The sequence below is a fragment of the Salmo salar genome, chromosome 18, assembly GCF_965601325.2.
Source record: "Salmo salar chromosome 18, fSalSal1, whole genome shotgun sequence".
NCBI classification, from domain to species: domain Eukaryota; kingdom Metazoa; phylum Chordata; class Actinopteri; order Salmoniformes; family Salmonidae; genus Salmo; species Salmo salar.
The window spans coordinates 14,661,092-14,681,387 of record NC_138308.1 but is presented as its reverse complement, the minus strand read 5'-3'; the positions used below and the strand labels follow the sequence as shown (position 1 = coordinate 14,681,387).

Genomic DNA, 20,296 nt, shown 5'->3' with positions numbered 1-20,296 from the left:
ATATTTGTGTGTACCTTCGTTGAGGGGGACTGTTTTTGTTCTGATGTTTTCCCCTTTGTCATCTGTTTCGTGATTGATTGAACATAGATTAAAATGTGTGTTTTTGTTTTCATGTTCCAGTTACACCGGTAAAAGGTTTCATGAGCAGTATGTGTGTAAGTGGCCAGGGCTTTGGGTTTAGTACATTCACAAGGGAGAGTGTCCATATTCAGTGTCCAAGGTAAGTCAAACAGTCTGATGTTGTGATCACCTGGACTGTGTGGAACCTGTGAGGAGAGAGACACTGGGAAGACCTGACCTCCCATGTCTGTGAGCGGTGTGAGAACAGAGAGCCTCAAGGCAGTGGAGTACTGTAGTCATACAGAGCGAGTCTGCAAAACCCATCATCCTTTAACCCGTAACGCCCTCATCATAACCATCCATCCATCTTAATCCTTTTATTTGACCAGCCTCAACACAACAGATATGCCCTGGGCCTGTGCAAGCTGTTGCTGCTGTGGTTGGTCATCACTGCCATACACCCCCCCCCCCCTTATAGCAAGTAGACGGTACTGTCAAATCTAGAGAGAATTCACAAAGTGATTACAGTCATTATGTCACACAAAGAATTCCCATAATTCCCTTTCCTAGATCCCCCAAAGCACGACCCACCTCTCCTGCTCCTTTCCCTGCAGTACCCTCTGGGGGAAACTACCACCTGATGCATGCATCCTCCCGTATCTCGTCTGCTCTGACTACACCGTGTAGGTACAGTCACTCAATCACTCCCCCTGTCACAGTTTCTACCTTTTTATGTCAGTCAGGGGATAGATAGCACCCTCCCAGTATCGAATAGACCAACGTGTCTGGCGGGCTGTGTGGATTTGGTTGAGATAGGTGGTGCAGAAGCTAGTACGTAGTTGCTATTTTATGGGTGGCAGACGAGGTTTGTGAGGAATATGGATTGAGTTGGACTTCGGAGAGTTTTATTTTCTTATGCTGAAATAGTGGATGTAAGAGTATACAGGGTGTAAAAAAGTGTTACAAGAATGAAAGTGAAGATTTATTTTGGTCACACTTATTTGGATAGTCCCCAATAGATAAACTATCAACTGCTAATCAGTCTATATGCAACAGCTTGCTAGCGTTAGCATATAACTTATTTTGGACATAATTACATGGGACAGATATTGCATCTTGGTGAAATACCCAAGATCACTCCCTTGAACCATCAATAGGGGGTGTCCCAGATTACTTTCTTGGACTTCTGGATTTGATTTTTGGACCATTCAGAGCTGTGTTTATACACATTTGTTGGACCCTCACAGATAACCATGTTTTGGCCATCACAGCAGATGAATGGTAGTTTGTCAGTAGGATTAAAAAAATCTAATGTTTTTAAAAACTTTTTGTGTCCCATCTAGGGGACCAAGAAAGGCCATACATATTGACATTGGACAAATAGAATGTTGACAGTTAATTGCAATTTCCAAACGCCTGAAAGTACCACGTTCATCTGTACAAACAATAGTATGCAAGTAGAAACACCATGGGACCACGCAGCTGTCATACCGCTCAGGAAGGAGACGCGTTCTGTCTCCTAGAGATGAACATACTTTGGTGCGAGAAGTGCAAATCATTCCCAGAACAACAGCAAAGGACCTTGTGAAGATGCTGGAGGAAACGGGTACAAAAGTATCTATATCCACAGTAAAACGAGTCCTATATCGACATAACCTGAAAGGCCGCTCAGCAAGGAAGAAGCCACTGCTACAAAGCCCCCATAAAAAAAGACAGACTACGATTTGCAACTGCTCATGGGGACAAAGATCGTACTTTTTGGAGAAATGTCCTCTGGTCTGATGAAACAAAAATAGAATTGTTTTTGGTCATAATGACCATCGTTATGTTTGGAAGAAAAAGGGGGAGGCTTGCAAGCCAAAGCACACCAGCCTAACCGTGAAGCACAAAATAGATGGCATCATGAGGAAAAAAAATTATGTGGATATATTGAAGCAACATCTCAAGACATCAGTCAGGAAGTTAAAGCTTGGTCGCAAATGGGTCTTCCAAATGGATAATGACCCCAAGCATACTTCCAAAGTTGTGGCAAAATGGCTTAAGGACAACAAAGTCAAGGTATTGGAGTGGCCATCACAAAGCCCTGACCTCCATCCTATAGACAATTTGTAGGCAGAACTGAAAAAGCGTGTGTGAGCAAGGATGCCTACAAACCTGACTCAGTTACACCAGCTCTGTCAGGAGGAATGGGCCAAAAGTCACCCAACTTATTGTGGGAAGCTTGTGGAAGGTTACCCAAAACGTTTGTCCCAAGTTAAGCAATTTAAAGGCAATTCTACCAAATACTAAATGAGTGTATGTAAACTTCTGACCCACTGAGAATGTGATGAAATAAATAATTCTTTCTACTATTATTCTGACATTTCACATTCTTAAAATAAAGTGGTAACTGACTTAAGACAGGGAATTTTTACTAGGATTAAATGTCAGTAAACTGAGTTTAAATGTATTTTGCTAAGGTGTATGTTAACTTCCGACTTCAACTGCACCTCAGATTGCAGCCCAAATAAATGCTTCACAGAGTTCAAGTAACAGGCACATCTCAACATCAACTGTTCATAGGAAACTGGTTGAATCAGGCCACTATGGTCAAATTGTTGCAAAGAAACCACTACTAAAGGACACCAATAAGAAGAAGAGATTGGCTTGGGCCAAGAAACACGGTGGAAATCTGTCCTTTGTTCTGATGAGTCCAAATTTGAGATTTTTGGTTCCAACTACCGTGTCTTTGTGAGATGCAGAGTAGGTGAACGGATGATCTCCGCATGTGCAGTTCCCACCGTGATGCATGGAGGAGGAGGTGTGGGGGTGCTTTGCTGGTGACACTGTCAGTGATTTTATTTAGAATTCAAGGCACACTTAACCAGCATGGCTACCACAGCATTCTGAAGCAATACACCATCCCATCTGGTTTGCTCTTAGTGGAACTATCATTTGTTTTTCAACAGGACAAATACCCAAAACACACCTCCAGGCTGTGTAAGGGCTATTTGACCAATGAGAGTGATGGAGTGCTGCATCAGATGACCTGGCCTCCAAATTCCCCCGACCTCAACCCAATTGAGATGGTTTGGGATGAGTTGGACCACAGAGTGAAGGAAAAGCAGCCAACAAGTGCTCAGCTAATATGGGAACTCCTTCAAGACTGTTGGAAAAGCATTCCAGGTGAAGCTGGTTGAGATAATGCCAAGAGCGTGCAAAGCTGTCATCAAGGCAAAGGGTGGCTACTTTGAAGAATCTAAAATATATAAAATATATTTTGATTTGTTTAACACTTCTTTTTTTTTCTACATGATTCCATATGTGTTATTTCATAGTTTTGATGTGTTCACTATTATTCTACACTGTTATTTTACACTATTATTCTGTAGAAAATAAAGAAAAACCCTTGATTTGAGTAGGTGTGATCAAACTTTTGACTGTATATAAAATATCTATTAGGGACTATCCAAATAAAGTGTTGCCTTATTTTTTCCATTACAGTGTAGTATTTCAGAGAGGGTTTAAGATTGTCTAAGAAATTCAAAGTAATCAATGTGTATGTGGAGTGAGCCCTAAACCGTCTCTCAGACCTCTCTTGTTGACTCTCGTTAAGAAACTAGGTTTATAAGCAAGGGCCACCTCCCACCCTGTTTCGAACCAACACTTTGCCCAAACGAACGCGCACCCTGCCCTTGGGTTCCGAACCGAGCACCTGAGGTATACACACAACTGGACAGACTGCCACAGTGACAGACAGACTGACCACACATGGTGTGCGGAGTTGCTTAGGTACATGTGGGATAGGGGATAGGGGACAGGAGAGTTAAAAAAAAACATGTCAACTTTTACTGGGGAGTGGGACACTAGCTGGATCAAAAGAGCAAGGCCATGACATTGGCTATGTTTCATTAGAAAATACAAATAATTATATCTGAAAAGTGGTGCTAAATGAACTGCAACAACCCCCAATTGGAAACATGCTATTGAGTGCAATTAGGTCTGTGCAACTGTTTTGCTTGCCTGCACAGGGACAAACTTCTCTCCAATGCTCTTTGAATTAGCTCTCTCCATCACAGCTGAATGGAAAGGAAAACGTCCATGAGGCTTGATGTGCAGACTGTACACTGCAGACTGCTTAAGTACAGTGTGTAAGCTCGTGGGGGTTGGCAACATTTGCGATTGCTGACTCAAGTTTTTGACTAATTTACACCTCTTTCTCCACAATGTCAATGTTCCCTTCACAGCATTAATGGTGAGATATGTTTGACCCAAATATAAAAATCCCTGTTTAATGCTGAATGTAGCTAACATCACTCTGAAGTAGTCTTTATAACATTCCATCTCTTATCTTGAATTTGAAGGTCAACCCGTTTCTTAAATTAACAAACGCACAAAATCCCTACAGGCCCGTTCAAGTCTGGACCGTTGCATGCTATAGTAAGGAGAAGCATACTCTTGGAGTTGGCATTTATGGGGACTGTTCACCCTGTGAAGGCCACATAATTAGTGATATGACAGTAGCTCACTTGGTTGAGCACCTAGTAGTCACGGTTAGTGATCGCACCACATCGAGTGATGGTGGTAGCTCTATCCCACACTCTTCCACGCTCACTCTGCATGTCGACATCAGTCAGGAAGTTAAAGACATTCCTGTCTTGCAGGAAATCACGCACAGAACGAGCAGTATGGCTGGTGGCATTGTCATGCTGGAGGGTCTTGTCAGGATGAGCCTGCAGGAAGGGTACCACATGAGGGAGGAGAATGTCTTCCCTGTAACGCACAGCGTTGAGATTGCCTGCAATGACAACAAGCTCAGTCCGATGATGCTGTGACACACCGCCCCAGACCATGACGGACCCTCCACCTCCAAATCGATCCCGCTCCAGAGTACAGGTCTCGGTGTAACGCTCATTCCTTCGACGATAAATGCGAATCTGACCATCACCCCTGGTGAGACAAAACCGCGACTCGTCAGTGAAGAGCACTTTTTGCCAGTCCTGTCTGGTCCAGCGACGGTGGGTTTGTGCCCATCGGCGACGTTGTTGCCGGTGATGTGAGGCAGGTCTTCACCAGACAACAGGCCTCCTAGCCCTCAGTCCAGCCTCTCTCAGCCTATTGCGGACAGTCTGAGCACTGATGGAGCGATTGTGCGTTCCTGGTGTAACTCGGGCCGTTGTTGTTGCCATCCTGTACCTGTCCTGCAGGTGTGATGTTCGGATGTACCGATCCTGTGCAGATGTTTATACATGTGGTCTGCCACTGTGAGGAGGATCAGCTGTCCGTCCTGTCTCCCTGTAGCGCTGTCTTAGGTGTCTCAGTACGGACATTGCAATTTATTGCCCTGGCCACATCTGCAGTCCTCATGCCTCCTTGCAGCATGCCTAAGGCACGTTCATGCAGATGAGCAGGGACCATGGGCATCTTTCTTTTGGTGTTTTTCAGAGTCAGTAGAAAGGCCTCTTTAGTGACCTAAGTTTTCATAACTGTGACCTTAATTGCCTACCGTCTATAAGCTGTTAGTGTCTTAACGACTGTTCCACAGGTGCATGTTCATTAAATGGTTCATTGAACAAGCATGGAAAACAGTATTTAAACCCTTTACAATGAAGATCTGTGAAGTTATTTGGATTTTTACAAATTATCTTTCAAAGACAGGGTCCTGAAAAAGGGACTTTTTATGGCTGTGATACACTATTCTAGTCAACAACTGAATGGCTAACTAGTGGCAACAGGCAATATCAGCTGTTGATAGATGTACTGCTTAAAAGTGCAATGGCTGAAAAGATCAAATGATGTAGAATTTGGTACACACGTGAACATTTTAAATGTGACTAACAAAAAGGAGGACTATTGTATAGATAATTGTATATGCTCGTAAAATACCCTCTTCAGATTTGTAAGTATCTAGTGGGGATAATATTAAATCATTGGTTAGTTTTGCATAACAAGGAGTATGGTACATATTACTCCCTCAGTTTGTCGTTCAGCCAACCATTGTCATTTTTGTTTTGTATAAACAGCAGGCTTAAATAAGGAAGCACATCCATCCACCCTTTAGTTTTAATGTAGTAGTTGTACTTTATAGGGATCTCCTGGAGCCAGTGTGGTGACCACAGTTGCTTAAAACTGTGAACGTTATATCAACTTATGATGTGCAGTGGTGGAAAAAAGTAAACAATTGTCATACTTGAGTAAAAGTGTACATGCGTCAATAGAAAATGACTCAAGTAAAAGTGAAAGTCATCCAGTATAATATTACTTGAGTAAAAGTCGAAAAGTATTTGGTCTTAAATATACTTAAGTATCAAAAGTAAATGTAATTGATAACATGTACTTAAGTATCAAAAGTAAAAATAATTTCAAATTCCTTATATTAAGCAAACCAGAGAGCACGATTTTCTTTTTATTTTTTTATTTTATGGATAGCCAGGGGCACACTCCAACACTCAGACATAATTTACAAACTAAGCATTTATGTTTAGGGAGTCTGCCAGATCAGAGGTAGTAGGGATGACCAGGGATGTTCTCTTGATAAGTGCATGAATAGGACCATTTTCCTGTCCTGCTCAGCATTCGAAATGTAACAAGTACTTTTGGGTGTCAGGGAAAATGTATGGAGTAAAAAGTACATTATTTTCTTTAGGAATGTAGTGAAGTAAAAGTAAGTTGTCAAAAATAGTAAAGTACAGATACCCCAAAAAATGACTTAAGTAGTATTTTTATCAAGGCACAAGGTGAGACCCAAATGCAGACACAGGAGGCAGAATGGTCATGCAGGCGGGTACAAAGTCCAGAAAACAGGCACGGGTCAAAACCGGGGGGGCTAGAGAATGGGAAAAACACTGGTTGACTTGGAAACATACAAGATGAACTGGCACAGAGAGACAGGAAACACAGGGATAAATACACTGGGGAAAATAAGCGACACCTGGAGGGGGTGGAGACAATAACAGGAACAGGTGAAACAGATCAGGGCATGTAACTTTAAAGCATTTTTACATAAGTACTTTACACCACTGGTTTGAAGTGAATTTATCTCGCCTGCATGTTAGTGTGTTTGTGAGAAGTGGGCCCTCTGGCTCACCTTAAAGATTCCTAATAATGATGTCATTGTTTTCTCTTTAATGTGGATTGGATGTGTTAACTAATGTTGCAAGGTGTGTTGGCCTTTGCAATGGAGCCAGTTGTGGTGGTTGTGTGCAGAGTGTAGAATATGAGTGGTTTTGTGCATATATGTGTGTGTGTGTGCAGTATCATATATGGTTTCCTTGATTGATGGTGATGATGAATACAAATATGGTATATAGGAGCAGAGCTGTGTATCAATTTCATTTGGTTTGGCAGTGTTAGGATCTTGTTTTATTTGTTTCTCTAGGACATATATTTTTCCTTTGTGAATGTGTGCTCGCACAAAGGTATTACTACGAAACCAAGTTCACCTATACCTCAAAGGGACGCTGATTGGGTGCTGCCCTCTTCAAAAGCTACACAGCTGACTATGTGGTCAAACTAGCAGTTAGTATGAAACAGGTGCGATCTGATAATGTTACAATTTGTGAGAAATTGGATGATTCTTGATTTACACCCCATCTTAGAGTAAACTGGAGAAAAGTTAGATGGAAAAATCTGCAAATTCAATATTTAAAAACCGGATGCCATTATCAGTAATAAACGTCTTGGGCAGCACGGCATCTTGCAGGTATAGGTGTACATGGCCTTAATCCAAAAAACTGTGTTTGACCCGTTTTTGACCCCAGACCCTTTTCTGTTGCGTTATAGCTACAGTCTGCAACAGTCTGCCTCAGTCTCCAGGTACTTCTGTGGGGAACCTTATCCAGATGGCACTGCTCATAGAACGTCTGGATAGTGTGCTTCCTTCCCTTATTGTCAACTTCACCTTTGAAATAACACACACTTATTCCCCTCCCTCTATTTTTAACTCTAAGGATGATAATCATGCTTTGACAGTGTTCATTTAACCTGCATTTTAACCTTCCCCTTTCTTACAAATGTATCAAAACCTGTTTCTCTCTCCTCTCAAATGAAATTGGTTGGCGGCTCTGTGAATCTCTCTCACTGCTATAACCGAGGCTCTCTGTTCTAACACTGTCTCTCTGATACCAGGCTGTCTTTCTTTCTCTCTCTCTCTCTGTGGGTCTCTGCTATATAAAACTCCCACTAACCTTTACATTAAACGTGTCTGGGGAAGTGGAGGAGATCCAGGTAAGATTCAAAACATATGTGGACACAGAGTCAGGAAGGAGATAGGTGGCTGTTAAGCATATTAGGTTTTATTGTTAGGCATATTAGTGTTAGAGGGGTACGTTGGGATTTTGGCAGGGTCAGAAACTCGTGGATATGATTTTTATGACTCTGCATCCAGTATGAAGGAAGTTAGAGGTAGTTTTGCGAACCAATGCTAACTAGCGCAATGACTTCGAGCCAATGCTAGTAAGCAATTGTGCTAGCGCTAGTTAGCAACTTCTTTCAAACTACATGCAGATGATATCCATGAGTTCATCTGACTCTGGGGAAGTAGATACAGGGCCTCATTGCCAAGATCCTGAAGTATCCCTTTAACAGTATCCTTATGAGTAACTGGTACTTGTAGTACAGTTTCCCAATTTAGATAGTTTTATATAATATATCATTGACAGTTCAGAAAGCTTCTGAAGTTTATATAATATATCAATGACAGTTCAGAAAGCTTCTGAAGTAATAAGACTGTTAGAGATATGTTTGAATCTAGGTGGTGATGATGTCACTCAGCTTCTTGTTTATCCTTCTGCAGCCTACATGGCCAGGCTCCCCCCATGCAAAAAGCCCCTCCCATGTATCAGGGGCAATCCATGTACCAGGGGCTTTGTATGCAGAAGGGACCTCCCATGCAGCAGGGACCTTCCATGTACCAGGGGCTTTGTATGCAGCAGGGACCTCCCATGCAGCAGGGACCTCCCATGTACCAAGGGCCTCCAATGCAGCAGGGACCACCCATGTACCAGGGGCCCCCCATACACCAGGCCCCGCCTATGCAGCGACATCCCATGCAGCAGCAGCCTCCCATGCAGCAAAGCTCCATCCAGATCCCTGTGGGCCCTCCTCCACCCAAGGTGGTCAGCACAGCCTGCATTGTGCCAGGTAGTTACAGCAGGTGGCGCTGTGTGGCCGTTTGTGTTAATAATATGGTAAGTATGGATAGTGTTGACCTAACCGGGTGTCTCTTTGGGTCATAGCTCCAGCCCCTGTTCCAACCCCAGCCACAGCCCCGGCCGCCCCTGAACCCCCCTCCAGCAGGCCACCCTGGATCACGGACAACTCTTTTGCCAACAAGTTTGACCCCAGCAAGAGCACCAGCACCAGCATGAAAGTGCCTGCTCTACCTCAGAGTGCCCCACCAGCACCAGCCTACATCCCAAACCCTGGCTCCGCCCACACCCCTCCCTCTGCCCCAAGCCCTGCCTATAATCCCAGCCCCGCCCCCTACAACCCCGCCCCTGCCCCCTTCCCTCCCATTGCCCGGGGCGTAGCCCAAAGGGCGGAGCGCTTTGCTGCCAACAGCAGCAGAGCACCCCTCTGTGGCGCTTGCAACAACATGATCCGGTAACAACAACGATACACCGTCAGTGGAAACACAGCCACTCAAACAGAAACACAGTGTTTGGCTTCAGAAATGGTCGTTGTCACCACCTTTGTCCTCATTCGCTATCTGTCGTTACAGGGGACCCTTCCTGGTGGCCTTGGGTCGCTCCTGGCACCCAGAGGAGTTCAACTGTCACTACTGCCACACATCGCTGGCAGACTGCAGCTTTGTGGAGGAGCAGAACGCAGTGTACTGTGAGAACTGCTACGGAGAGTTTTTTGCTCCCACCTGTGCACGCTGCAACACCAAGATCATGGGGGTGAGATGTCAGACACAAACACACAGACATGTACAACACACAAAAGCGCTTTGTTTAGCCTATGCAGCATATATCCCCAAATGCACCCAGACAATAACCTTTTGTCCCTGTGCAGGAGGTGATGCATGCTCTGCGGCAGACATGGCACACCACCTGCTTTGTGTGTGCTGCCTGTGGCAAGGCCTTTGGAAACAGCCTATTCCACATGGAGGACGGGGAGCCTTACTGCGAGAAAGGTACTTTACGTAAATGGAATGGCACATAATGAAAAGCCACAAGTGTTAAATGTTTCCTTTAGAGCCGAAACCAGCTTCTGCTGACATTTGCCATAATGTACTCTGTGGAAACAGCTTCTGCAAAAACAGCTTCTGCAACTGAACTACATTTGAATTATACACATAAAGACACATTTTTTAATGCATGTAACTTTGTTACCTTTTGCACCCATTGCTTGTGTTTTCAGTCTATCCTCTCTCTTTCAGATTACATTTCACTCTTCAGCACCAAATGCCATGGCTGTGACTTCCCAGTAGAAGCGGGAGACAAGTTCATTGAAGCACTGGGTCATACCTGGCACGATACCTGCTTTGTCTGTGCGGTAAGAATGACTACACAGCTGTACATGTTCCTGATGTATAAAACTGTTATAACTAAGATCTCTGGGAATGTAACAAAAAATGGCTGGTTTGTGAAATTCACAATTCTGTTTTTCTCCCACAGGTGTGCCATGTGAACCTGGAGGGCCAGCCCTTCTACTCCAAGAAGGACAAGCCCCTGTGCAAGAAGCACGCTCACGCCATCAATGTGTAAATGCTCCATCTGCAGCCTTATGGGGTGGTGGGCAGGTACTTACGTAGCTATGCCCAAGCCTTGGCAATGAGCCCTATAGAGGGGGCATTGATCTCAGTGTAAATTATGAAAAACACAAGCTGAAGATGATAGCGACAAGATTTGACCGTCAGTCGTGACAAAATATTAGTTAGGTTTGTATTTATTAATTTCACTGACAAATGAATTCTAATGTATATTTTATATCAGAGAATTCTGATGTAAACATTTTTGCTATTCCACTGAGTACCTAGAGGGCCTCAATCCAGGAAGGTTGGAGCTACAGACACATGCAGACTGAGTGGAGTAGCAGGGTTCTTCAGTAAATAAGATGCCTTATTTCACAGCAACACTGTGTGCTTTGTTTTGAATGTAAAACCCCAAATAGCGACACAAATAGCTTGCAGTGAATGTAGTAAGACCGTTTTAGGATTGTATACACTAGGTTTAACATGATAATGCCTCACGCTGTGAACTGATACAGTATATCATGACACATGTAGGCCTACTAATACTGTTGGATTTCACAGAGCTATTATTATACATTATAGTTTAAGTGATATTTATTGCAACTCTGACAGTTATATTATTTATTTACATAGAATAAAATGAAAGCATAACATTCATGGATGTTTATATTGCTGATAAAGCAAAAGTTATATTGCCTTTTGTTGACAGCTGCATCGTACAGAGGTTCATAGTATTATATGAAGTACATCACTCAAACTTTTTCATCCTGGATTCATTTGAAATCCAGTCAAAAAACAATACAAAGATAGTAATCTCAAATTATGATACAGTAGTAACATACATCTTTAGGGATACAGATAGGAGATGAGGAAACTTATATTTATGGGGTAGGGAAGTTAGGATTTTTTAAATGTGTCTCAAACGTGGAAATCAAGGAAGTACCCTGGATCTTTTTACAGCATGTAAGAGAGGCAAGCACTGGCCTGGGGTCTTACAAATACATTTTACACAGCAAATGTCTATGCATCTCTGTATGAAGTGCTACAATTAAACAAGAATTCATAGGAAATATCTGTCAAGGCCAAAAACAGCCATTCACAATAATTTCGCTCTCACTAGCACACACCTTAAAGGTCAGTTGCGACCTTGTGCTTGTGTACAGATGCTTTACTTTGAGTTTATTTTATACATCTGTGTATTTTCTGTGTTTGTGTAAGTGTATGTATGCATGCAAGAGTTTGTACATGATTGTCAGTGCATGTCTACTGAGGCAACATCAGTATTAGTTACAGTATGTAAATGTGCCACTAGAGTAGCAAGGTTTATTGTGATTTGACATAACTCTGAGAACACTAGACTGAGTACTTTTGATATGCGTATGTATGTAGATCATCGAGTAAGGAAAGCATAGTCAGTGCCAGTTCAAAATAAACCTTACATGGTACCATTGAGGGAAGACTTGAATTGTTGCTAAATATTTGTTTAAGCAACTCGTTTGTTTTGAAAGTTCAGCATATTGAAACTAGTTATATAGTTTCCAACCACTAGAGTGCAACAGAGTGTTGAAACCATGCTGGCTAATTGGTATGCCTCAAACGCTAGTCACTATTTATACATAGTACACTCACTGTATGTTCCCTTGGTCCCCACCCCAGCAAACACTACAAAGCCATTTGTCACCCCTGTACACTCATCATACGCAACAGGTCAATGTCAATATTTTTTACAGATCCCATGTGTCAGCCATATACTGTATGGACTCTTCCTCCCTAATCAGATACAGAATGTATATTGTGAATTTTGCCAAGAGGAAGAGGACATAATGCTTAATCAAGATGTGTAGAACTGAAAGTTGACGTCAACATGATGATAAAATGGCTGTGCATCCCATTAAGGCCATTTTTAGGCAATACGATTTTGTGTTACCTGGTATCCGAAGGATCTTGTCGTCAGCCCAAACTGTCAATATACAGTACCAGTGAAAAGTTTGGACACACCTACTCATTCAAGGGGTTTTCTTTACTTTTACTGTTTTCTACATTGTACAATAATAGTGAAGACATCACAACTATGAAATAACACAGTTGGAATCATGTAGTAACCAAAAAAGTGTTAAACAAATCAAAATATATTTTAGATTTTAGATTCTTCAAAGTAGCCACCCTTTGCCTTGATGACAGCTTTGCACACTCTTGGCATTATATCAACCAACTTCATGAGGAATGCTTTTCCAACAGTCTTGAAGGAGTTCCCACATATGCGGAGCACTTGTTGGCTGCTTTTCCTTCACTCTGCGGTCCAACTCATCCCAAACCATCTCAATTGGGTTGGGGTTAGGTGATTGTGGAGGCCAGGTCATCAGATGCAGCACTCCATCACTCTCCTTCTTGGTCAAATAGCTTTTACACAGCCTGGAGGTGTGTTTTGGGTCATTGTCCTAATGAAAAACAAATGATAGTCCCACTAAGTGCAAACCAGATGGGATGGCGTATTGCTGCAGAATGCTGTGGTAGCTGTGGTTAAGTGTGCCTTTAATTCTAAATAAATCTCAGACAGTGTCACCAGCAAAGTACCCCCACACCATCACAACTCCTCCTCCATGCTTCACGGTGGGAACCACACATGCGGAGATCATCCATTCACCTACTCTGCGTCTCACAAAAACATGGCGGTTGGAACCAAACATTTCTAATTTGGACTCATCAGACCAAAAGACAGATTTCCACCGGTCTAATGTCCATTGCTCGTGTTTCTTGGCCCAGTCTCCTCTGAATAGTTGATGTTGAGATGTGTCTGTTAATTGACCTCAGTGAAGCATTTATTTGGGCTGCAATTTCTGAGGCTGGTAACTCTAATGAACTTATCCTCTGCAGCAGAGGTAACTCTGGGTCTTCCTTTCCTGTGGCAGTTCTCATGAGAGCCAGTTTCATCATAGCGCTTGATGGTTTTTGCGATTGCACATGAAAGTTCTTGAAATTTTCCGGATTGACTGACCTTAATTTCTTAAAGTAATGATGGACTGTCGTTTCTCTTTGCTTATTTGAGCTGTTCTTGCTATAATATGGACTTGGTCTTTTACCAAATAGGGCTATCTTCTGTATACCACCCCTACCTTGTCACAACAGAACTGATTGGCTCAAACGCATTAAGAAGGAAAGAAATTCCATAAATTAACTTTAACAAGGCACACCTGTTAATTGAAATGCATGAAGCTGGTTGAGATAATGCCAAGAGTGTGCAAAGTTGTCATCAAGGCAAAGGGTGGCTACTTTGAAGAATCTCAAATATAAAATATATTTTGATTTGTTTAACACTTTGTTGGTTACTACATGATTCCATATGTGTTATTTCATCATTTTGATGTCTTCACTGTTATTATAAACTGGGTGGTTCGAGCCCTGAATGCTGATTGGCTGACAGCCGTGGTATATCCGACTGTATACCACATACCCTTGTGCCATATTGCTTAATTCTACAATTTAGAAAATAGTAAAAATAAAGAAAAACCCTTGAATGAGTAGGTGTGTCCAAACTTTTGACTGGTACTGTATGTGGTTCCAATGCTCACTTCTGTAGTCAACATTGGCAATAACACCATAAAACAATAGTGTATCACATATATTACAGTTTTATATAATTTCACAGTCCATTCCCAAATATGACCATAACTTCTCTCTGCTGTCAATCATTCATTCCATTTAGGTAAGAGTTCTCTCTGGTGCATCTCTGCCCTATGTATAGAGAGACATAAGTATCCTTATCATTCTTTTCACTCTCAATTCTTCCCTCCCTCCTGGCTAGTTCTCCCTAAACAATCTATATGACACACATGTTACTATGCTATGACACTGTATTAAGACGATCCCTTTTAATGTCAGTTTTAGTTTTCTGAGTGGTCTTTCTGATTTTGGTTCACACGTTATTTCTGTATCGTTGCATATTAAACACTTGTATGGCTGCAAGATTTATATCCAGTGTGTAAAAGGGATTGCTTCTTCTTCCATGTTCTATGTTTTGATGGGGGAAAGTATTTTTCTAGAGTAGTATTTTTCTTAAAATAGACATACTTGGAATGAGATAACAACCACTCTTAAAGCTGATAATTGATTTACTTATTTAAACATGAATTTGTTTTTGAAGCACTAACTGAAATATGGCCTTTGAGTGGTTGTATGATTTTATTTTTGGGGGCTGGACTGTGTTGGAGGAATAGGATTGTTGTCTTTTTTCTATTGTATATTATCAATAACACATTACCTTGTTTCATCTCTTGCTGCATTTGTACTTAGAACCCTATCGTCTTTATAAACAAGGTATTTTTATGTGGAACATTTATGTATTTGGAGTGTAAAACCCCATATTTCAAATGCCTGGCCTGCGATAACACTAACTATGCATCAAAATAGGAAAATGTTTTATGCATTGCTTTTAGTGAACTGCATCTGACTGCTATCAGAACAGAATTACATGGAGAAAGGATATACCTTGAAGATTTTAGATTTGAACAGTCTACTGTGACATAGTATATATAATTGTATGAGATTAATCTGTGCGTGTGTGTATCAATCTTGGGAAGGAAATGGGCTTGATTTCCTCTCTATCGAGGACTTCCTGAATGGACTGTGCTAGAGGGATGGCCTTAATTTATGCATGCTGTGTATTGAATACCATGATCTTAATGTCCTGTATATTGTTCAGTAAAGACTACCAATCACAATTTGTTGTTTTACAACCACACGTTTGCCTGTATTATGGGAGTCAATATTGAAAGGCGGCTGGTATCTCAAGATCTCTAGGACAGGTTGAATCTTTGAAATCTTTCAATAAACATTTTATTTCACAGCGTGAATGTCTTTCACCTTGATTTATTGTTCCCTCTCATCTCCCTTATTCTTCATCCCCTATCCTCCTCATCACTATCCTTTCCACCCTTTAGTTCTTAATCTCCTTTATCCATGTTCTTGAATCACTCATCTCCTCACTCACCCCTTCCACCTTGTTCTCCTTTTTCACCCTCTCTCTACTTCTCCAGTTTCTAATACCTCTCCAGCCCATTGCCTCCTCCCTCTTCCACGCCACCCTTCTTCTCCGACATATGTCTCTTACTATCCAGACTGTTCTATTTGTGAGTAGACTACTGCATGTATGTGTCTAATTTGATGTCAGAAAAATACGAATACAGTAGATCTGTCCATTTACGCCAGGGGGCGTTAGAAGTAATTGGGACATACTTGAATTATCCATAGAAATACTCCCACCGCGACCCGCTCCCCCTCAAATGGTTGCGCACTCGCTGCAGTGATTGGAAGGTTTTGGTCTGGAATTATCTTGTCTCGCGCAGGACTGGGTATGTGCGCTTGATCAAATGACATAGTCGGAGCCTGAAACATAGCAAGGAGAGCTGGGCCGACGTAAAACATAATTTTTGGAAAATATACACAACATTTTGCAACTTCAATACGAAATATATAGATATAAGGGAGTGATCGCCCGGAACCAAAAGGATTGGCCACATCTGCTGGAGAAAAAGGTGAGGTGGGATTACATCTAGGCTACATCATAAACCTATGAATTCTGCTCTGACTTTGTGGAAAAAGTTTGTTTTAGCTTCTGAAAAATAACAGAACGTAGCTAAAGAAAAGTTGTCTTCATTATAAAAGTTGCTGTAGTTTTATTTTTGTTAGACTATGTTGGCAGTGGTTTGAATGTAGCCACTTGTTTGCCAGAGTTTACTATAAGTGAACTAGATTGTTGGCGCTAGCTCGCTAACGTTAGCTTAGCCAAATAAATGTAAATAACTAACTAACTCGTTTTCTAGTAACGTTACTTCAACTAGCAAACCTAACACTGAACTTTGATATTTACAGAATTGGTTATCCAGAGTATTATTTGTTTCTTTTTTTCCTCCAGTTTAAATTGTTTTATAAATGAATTCACTCGCTATACAATGAAAGTTGTCTTGTTAGTTAGCACAGAGCGGTGCTAGCCAGCAACAATTATTGTACTTACTGCGCTTCAGGAGACATTGCAACAATGTGTTACAAATTTGACAGTGAATGTCATGAGGTTGGAACCATTTGTATCAAATGAAATTATGATATTAATCAAGTCTTTTTCCCTTCCTGCAGAGGTTGACTATGTTTAGTTAATAGTCAACATTGTTGACAAGTAACGTTAGTAAATTCTAACTTACAAGCCTAACTAGTAGGCTAGCCTAACGTTCCTAAATGTATTGATTATACATTGCTAACATTAACTTTAGTTGTTCACCGATAAAAACGGGCAGTTGTCTCAAAGTAGGCCAATTCAGTGTTCTGTCATTGTGAGTGTGTTTTGTAACAAGTGTTGAGGTCCAGAGGACTGAAGAAGGCATAATGTTACCACCTCAAGTACTGATAACAAATAATCATCCAAGTGGGCATTAATGATGCTTATTTATAGGTGTTACACACAGGATAATTTTTTTTGCATTTCAGAACTTGTCTGTTGCTAATAGTGGAATGATAGTGTTTCACACTATTACTAACCCGCCAGTGTTGATTGGCTGTGATATTTGCCTATTGATTTCTCCCGCGGGGGGGGGGGGGGGGGGGTGTGTGTGTGTGTGTGTGTGTGTGTGTGTGTGTGTGTGTGTGTGTGTGTGTGTGTGTGTGTGTGTGTGTGTATCTGTCAAAATGGGAAAGCTGTTCTGACTTTGGCTGTTATTTAGTGGAAATTGCTCTGTCATTTCCTGGTTGTTAATTCTACACTGTTTGCTCAATTTCAGTCTGTGAGAAAACAAGCACTGAATAGTGTAGCTAATCATTGTACCATCTAAAATATATATTTTCAATAACAAAAAAGTATAATTTTTTTTACAGCTGTTTGAAGCGGGTGGACCAAAAAGGCTCAAGTGGGAGTTGAGCCTTTTTACTTTGGGTTTTGGTCCAACAGCTTACAAACACCTGTAAAAACAAATGTTTAATTTAAAATATATTTCAGTGATTTTTATATGGTACAATAATTCCCTACACTAATCCTATGTGTAGCGCTATTTAAATAATGAGACTTCACATCAGCTCTCAATTTGCTAGCTATAAGCACACATGTAGTTTGAATGAAGGGGTTTTGGGTAGGCTATCAAATTTTATTTGTCACATGCTCTGAATACAACAGGTGTAGACCTTACCGTGAAATGCTTACCAACAATGCAGGTCAATAAATAGTAAAGAAAATATTTACAAAATAAAATTAAATATATATCTCTATCCTGTAATCCATGGCTTCTGGTTGGGATATGTATGTACGGTTACTGTGGGGACGATGTCGTTGATGCACTTATTGATGAAGCCGATGACTGAGGTGGTATACTCCTCAACACCATTAGATGAATCCCGGAACATATTCCAGTCTGTGCTAGCAAAACAGTCCTGTAGCATCTGCATCATTGACTGAGACACTGGTACTTCCTGCTTTAGTTTTTGCGTGTAAGCAGGAATCAGAAGGATAGAATTATGGGGGTCTAGAGTTTTTTTAAATGTAATTTATTTATTTTCTCTCTCTGGTTGCACATGTGACATGCTGGTAGAAATGAGGTAAAACTGATTTAAGTTTGCCTGCATTGAAGTCCCAGGCTACTAAGAGTGTCATTTCTGGATAAGCATTTTCTTGTTTGCTTATGGCCTTACACAGCTCGTTGAGTGCGGTCTTAGTGCCAGTGTCGGTTTGTGGTGGTAAATAAATGGCAATGAATAATATAGATGAGAACTCTCTTGGTAGATAGTGTGGTCTACAGCTTATCATGAGGTACTCTACCTCAGGCAAGCAATACCTCGAGACTTCTTTAATATTAGACATTGCACACCTGCTGTTATTGGCAAATAGACACACACCCCCGCCCCTCGTCTTACCAGATGTAACTGCTCTGTCCTGCCGATTCACGGAAACCCCAGCCAGTTCTAGATTATTCGCGTCGTCGTTCAGCCACGGCTTGGTGAAACATAAGATATTACCGTTTTGAATGTCCCGTTGGTAGGATAGTCTTGATCGTAGATCATCCAGTTTATTTTCCAGTGATTGCACATTGGCCAATAGGATGGATGGTAGTGGCGGTTTACCCACTCGCCGACAAATTCTCACAAGCCACCCCGACCTCCGCCCCCTGTATGTCCATCTTTTCTTCATGCGAATGACACTGATTTGGGCCTGGTCTCGGGAATGCAGTATATTCTTCGCGTAGGACTCATTAAAGAAAAAAATCTTTGTCCAGTTCGAGGTGAGTAACTGTTCTGATGTCCAGAAGCTCTTTTTGCTCATAAGAGACTGTAGCAGCAACATTGTGTACAAAATAAGTTACAAACAATGCGAAAAAACAAAAGAAATAGCACAGTTGGTTAGGAGCCCGTAAAACAGTGCCAGGTCAATGGTTGAATTCCCTGTGGACTATCATCATTGCTCATCATAAATTGTTCTATCATCAACATGTAATGTGATAAAGTCCTCAGTGATGATGAAAGTATTAAATCAGGTTTTTGGTCCCTTGCTAGTTCATTTGTCTGGATGTGGTATGTGGCCTAAATTGAAATTACAGTTGTATGGCACAATATTTAATCTGATGTTGTAGGCCTCAATTATGCAATCAGCGAACCTTGTTAGTGATTGTGTGAAAGTATTGGAGTTAGTGAGACACCTTCAAATCTGGCAATACACACACTCCAAACACTCATACACACACTACTTCATTAGCAAGAGGTCTGCTTTTCACAGGGAAAATACTGTCTCCTCTCTCTCATGGGGTGTCAGTCGGATCTGAATGGAACATTTTTGGCCATGCTTTTCTCATCTGTACAAAGTGAAAAGCTGGTTTTAATTTGAGCCTGGAGTGGGATGGCACTGCATTGTGCTACCCACAATCCAATGCTGAAGGCAACCTTGGAGTGAAAGGGGTCCGGAACGTAGGGAGGTCAAAAACCAGATGGAGGCCCTGACTGTGAAACTGTCTACTTTAAGGGGCCTGGAGGAGAGGCATGGGGTAGGAGAAGTAGATTTATAAAGGGGGAGGAAAAATAAATTAAATCTAAAGTCTAACATTATACATATGCCAGACAGCTGTACATTCTACGGCTTACCCGGGGCTCTCCATTACTGAAATAACACAGGCCAGTAGTTGAGGAGGTAGAGGAAGAATGGCTAATAATCTCACGGTGAGGATTGTTCCAGGTATTCAAACCATAATTAAGCACTTGACAAGAAATGTCAATATTTAGACAGAGCTGAATGTCTTCATAGTTCATATAGACCTAAGCCTAGTGTCTCTAGCAGTAATTGTGTACCCAGTATCTTGATCTGACACAGTGACTATAGCAGGAGTCTAGCCCTGCTCTGGAGCTGAGGGTGATTCATTAGCCAGAGCTCTGTTACTGCACGGCATCTGGAGTGAACGTAATGGAGTTTAGACAGAAATGGGCATGGATTCAGATATGATTTATATGCACATGATGTAAAGATCAGAGGTTTGCTCTTTATCAGGAGGATGTAGCTAGATGGAAGTATCATCTTTTTAGTAGAATGATTATCAC

The 20,296-nt window shown here is 41.6% G+C and overlaps 2 protein-coding genes across 3 annotated transcripts in view; both read left to right on the top strand.

Annotated features, from left to right (window-relative positions):
• The window catches only part of ldb3 (LIM domain binding 3), a 61,568-nt gene extending 45,980 nt beyond the window's left edge, over positions 1-15,588 (top strand). Inside the window, exons 11-18 of the mRNA XM_082964472.1 lie at positions 631-747; positions 7,822-7,854; positions 8,834-9,180; positions 9,276-9,642; positions 9,761-9,941; positions 10,057-10,177; positions 10,424-10,539; positions 10,662-15,588. Coding sequence (XP_082820598.1) covers positions 631-747; positions 7,822-7,854; positions 8,834-9,180; positions 9,276-9,642; positions 9,761-9,941; positions 10,057-10,177; positions 10,424-10,539; positions 10,662-10,751 — 1,372 coding nt within the window. The 3' untranslated portion in view covers positions 10,752-15,588. The remainder of the gene's footprint in view (positions 1-630; positions 748-7,821; positions 7,855-8,833; positions 9,181-9,275; positions 9,643-9,760; positions 9,942-10,056; positions 10,178-10,423; positions 10,540-10,661) is intronic.
• A 413-nt stretch (positions 15,589-16,001) lies between these two features.
• Positions 16,002-20,296, top strand: part of bmpr1aa (bone morphogenetic protein receptor, type IAa) — a 72,405-nt gene continuing 68,110 nt past the window's right edge. The window contains exon 1 of one of the 2 annotated variants that reach the window (XM_014154032.3): positions 16,002-16,269. The gene's annotated coding sequence lies outside the window, so the exon portion shown is untranslated. The remainder of the gene's footprint in view (positions 16,270-20,296) is intronic. The other variant, XM_014154031.3, reaches the window with a different exon arrangement.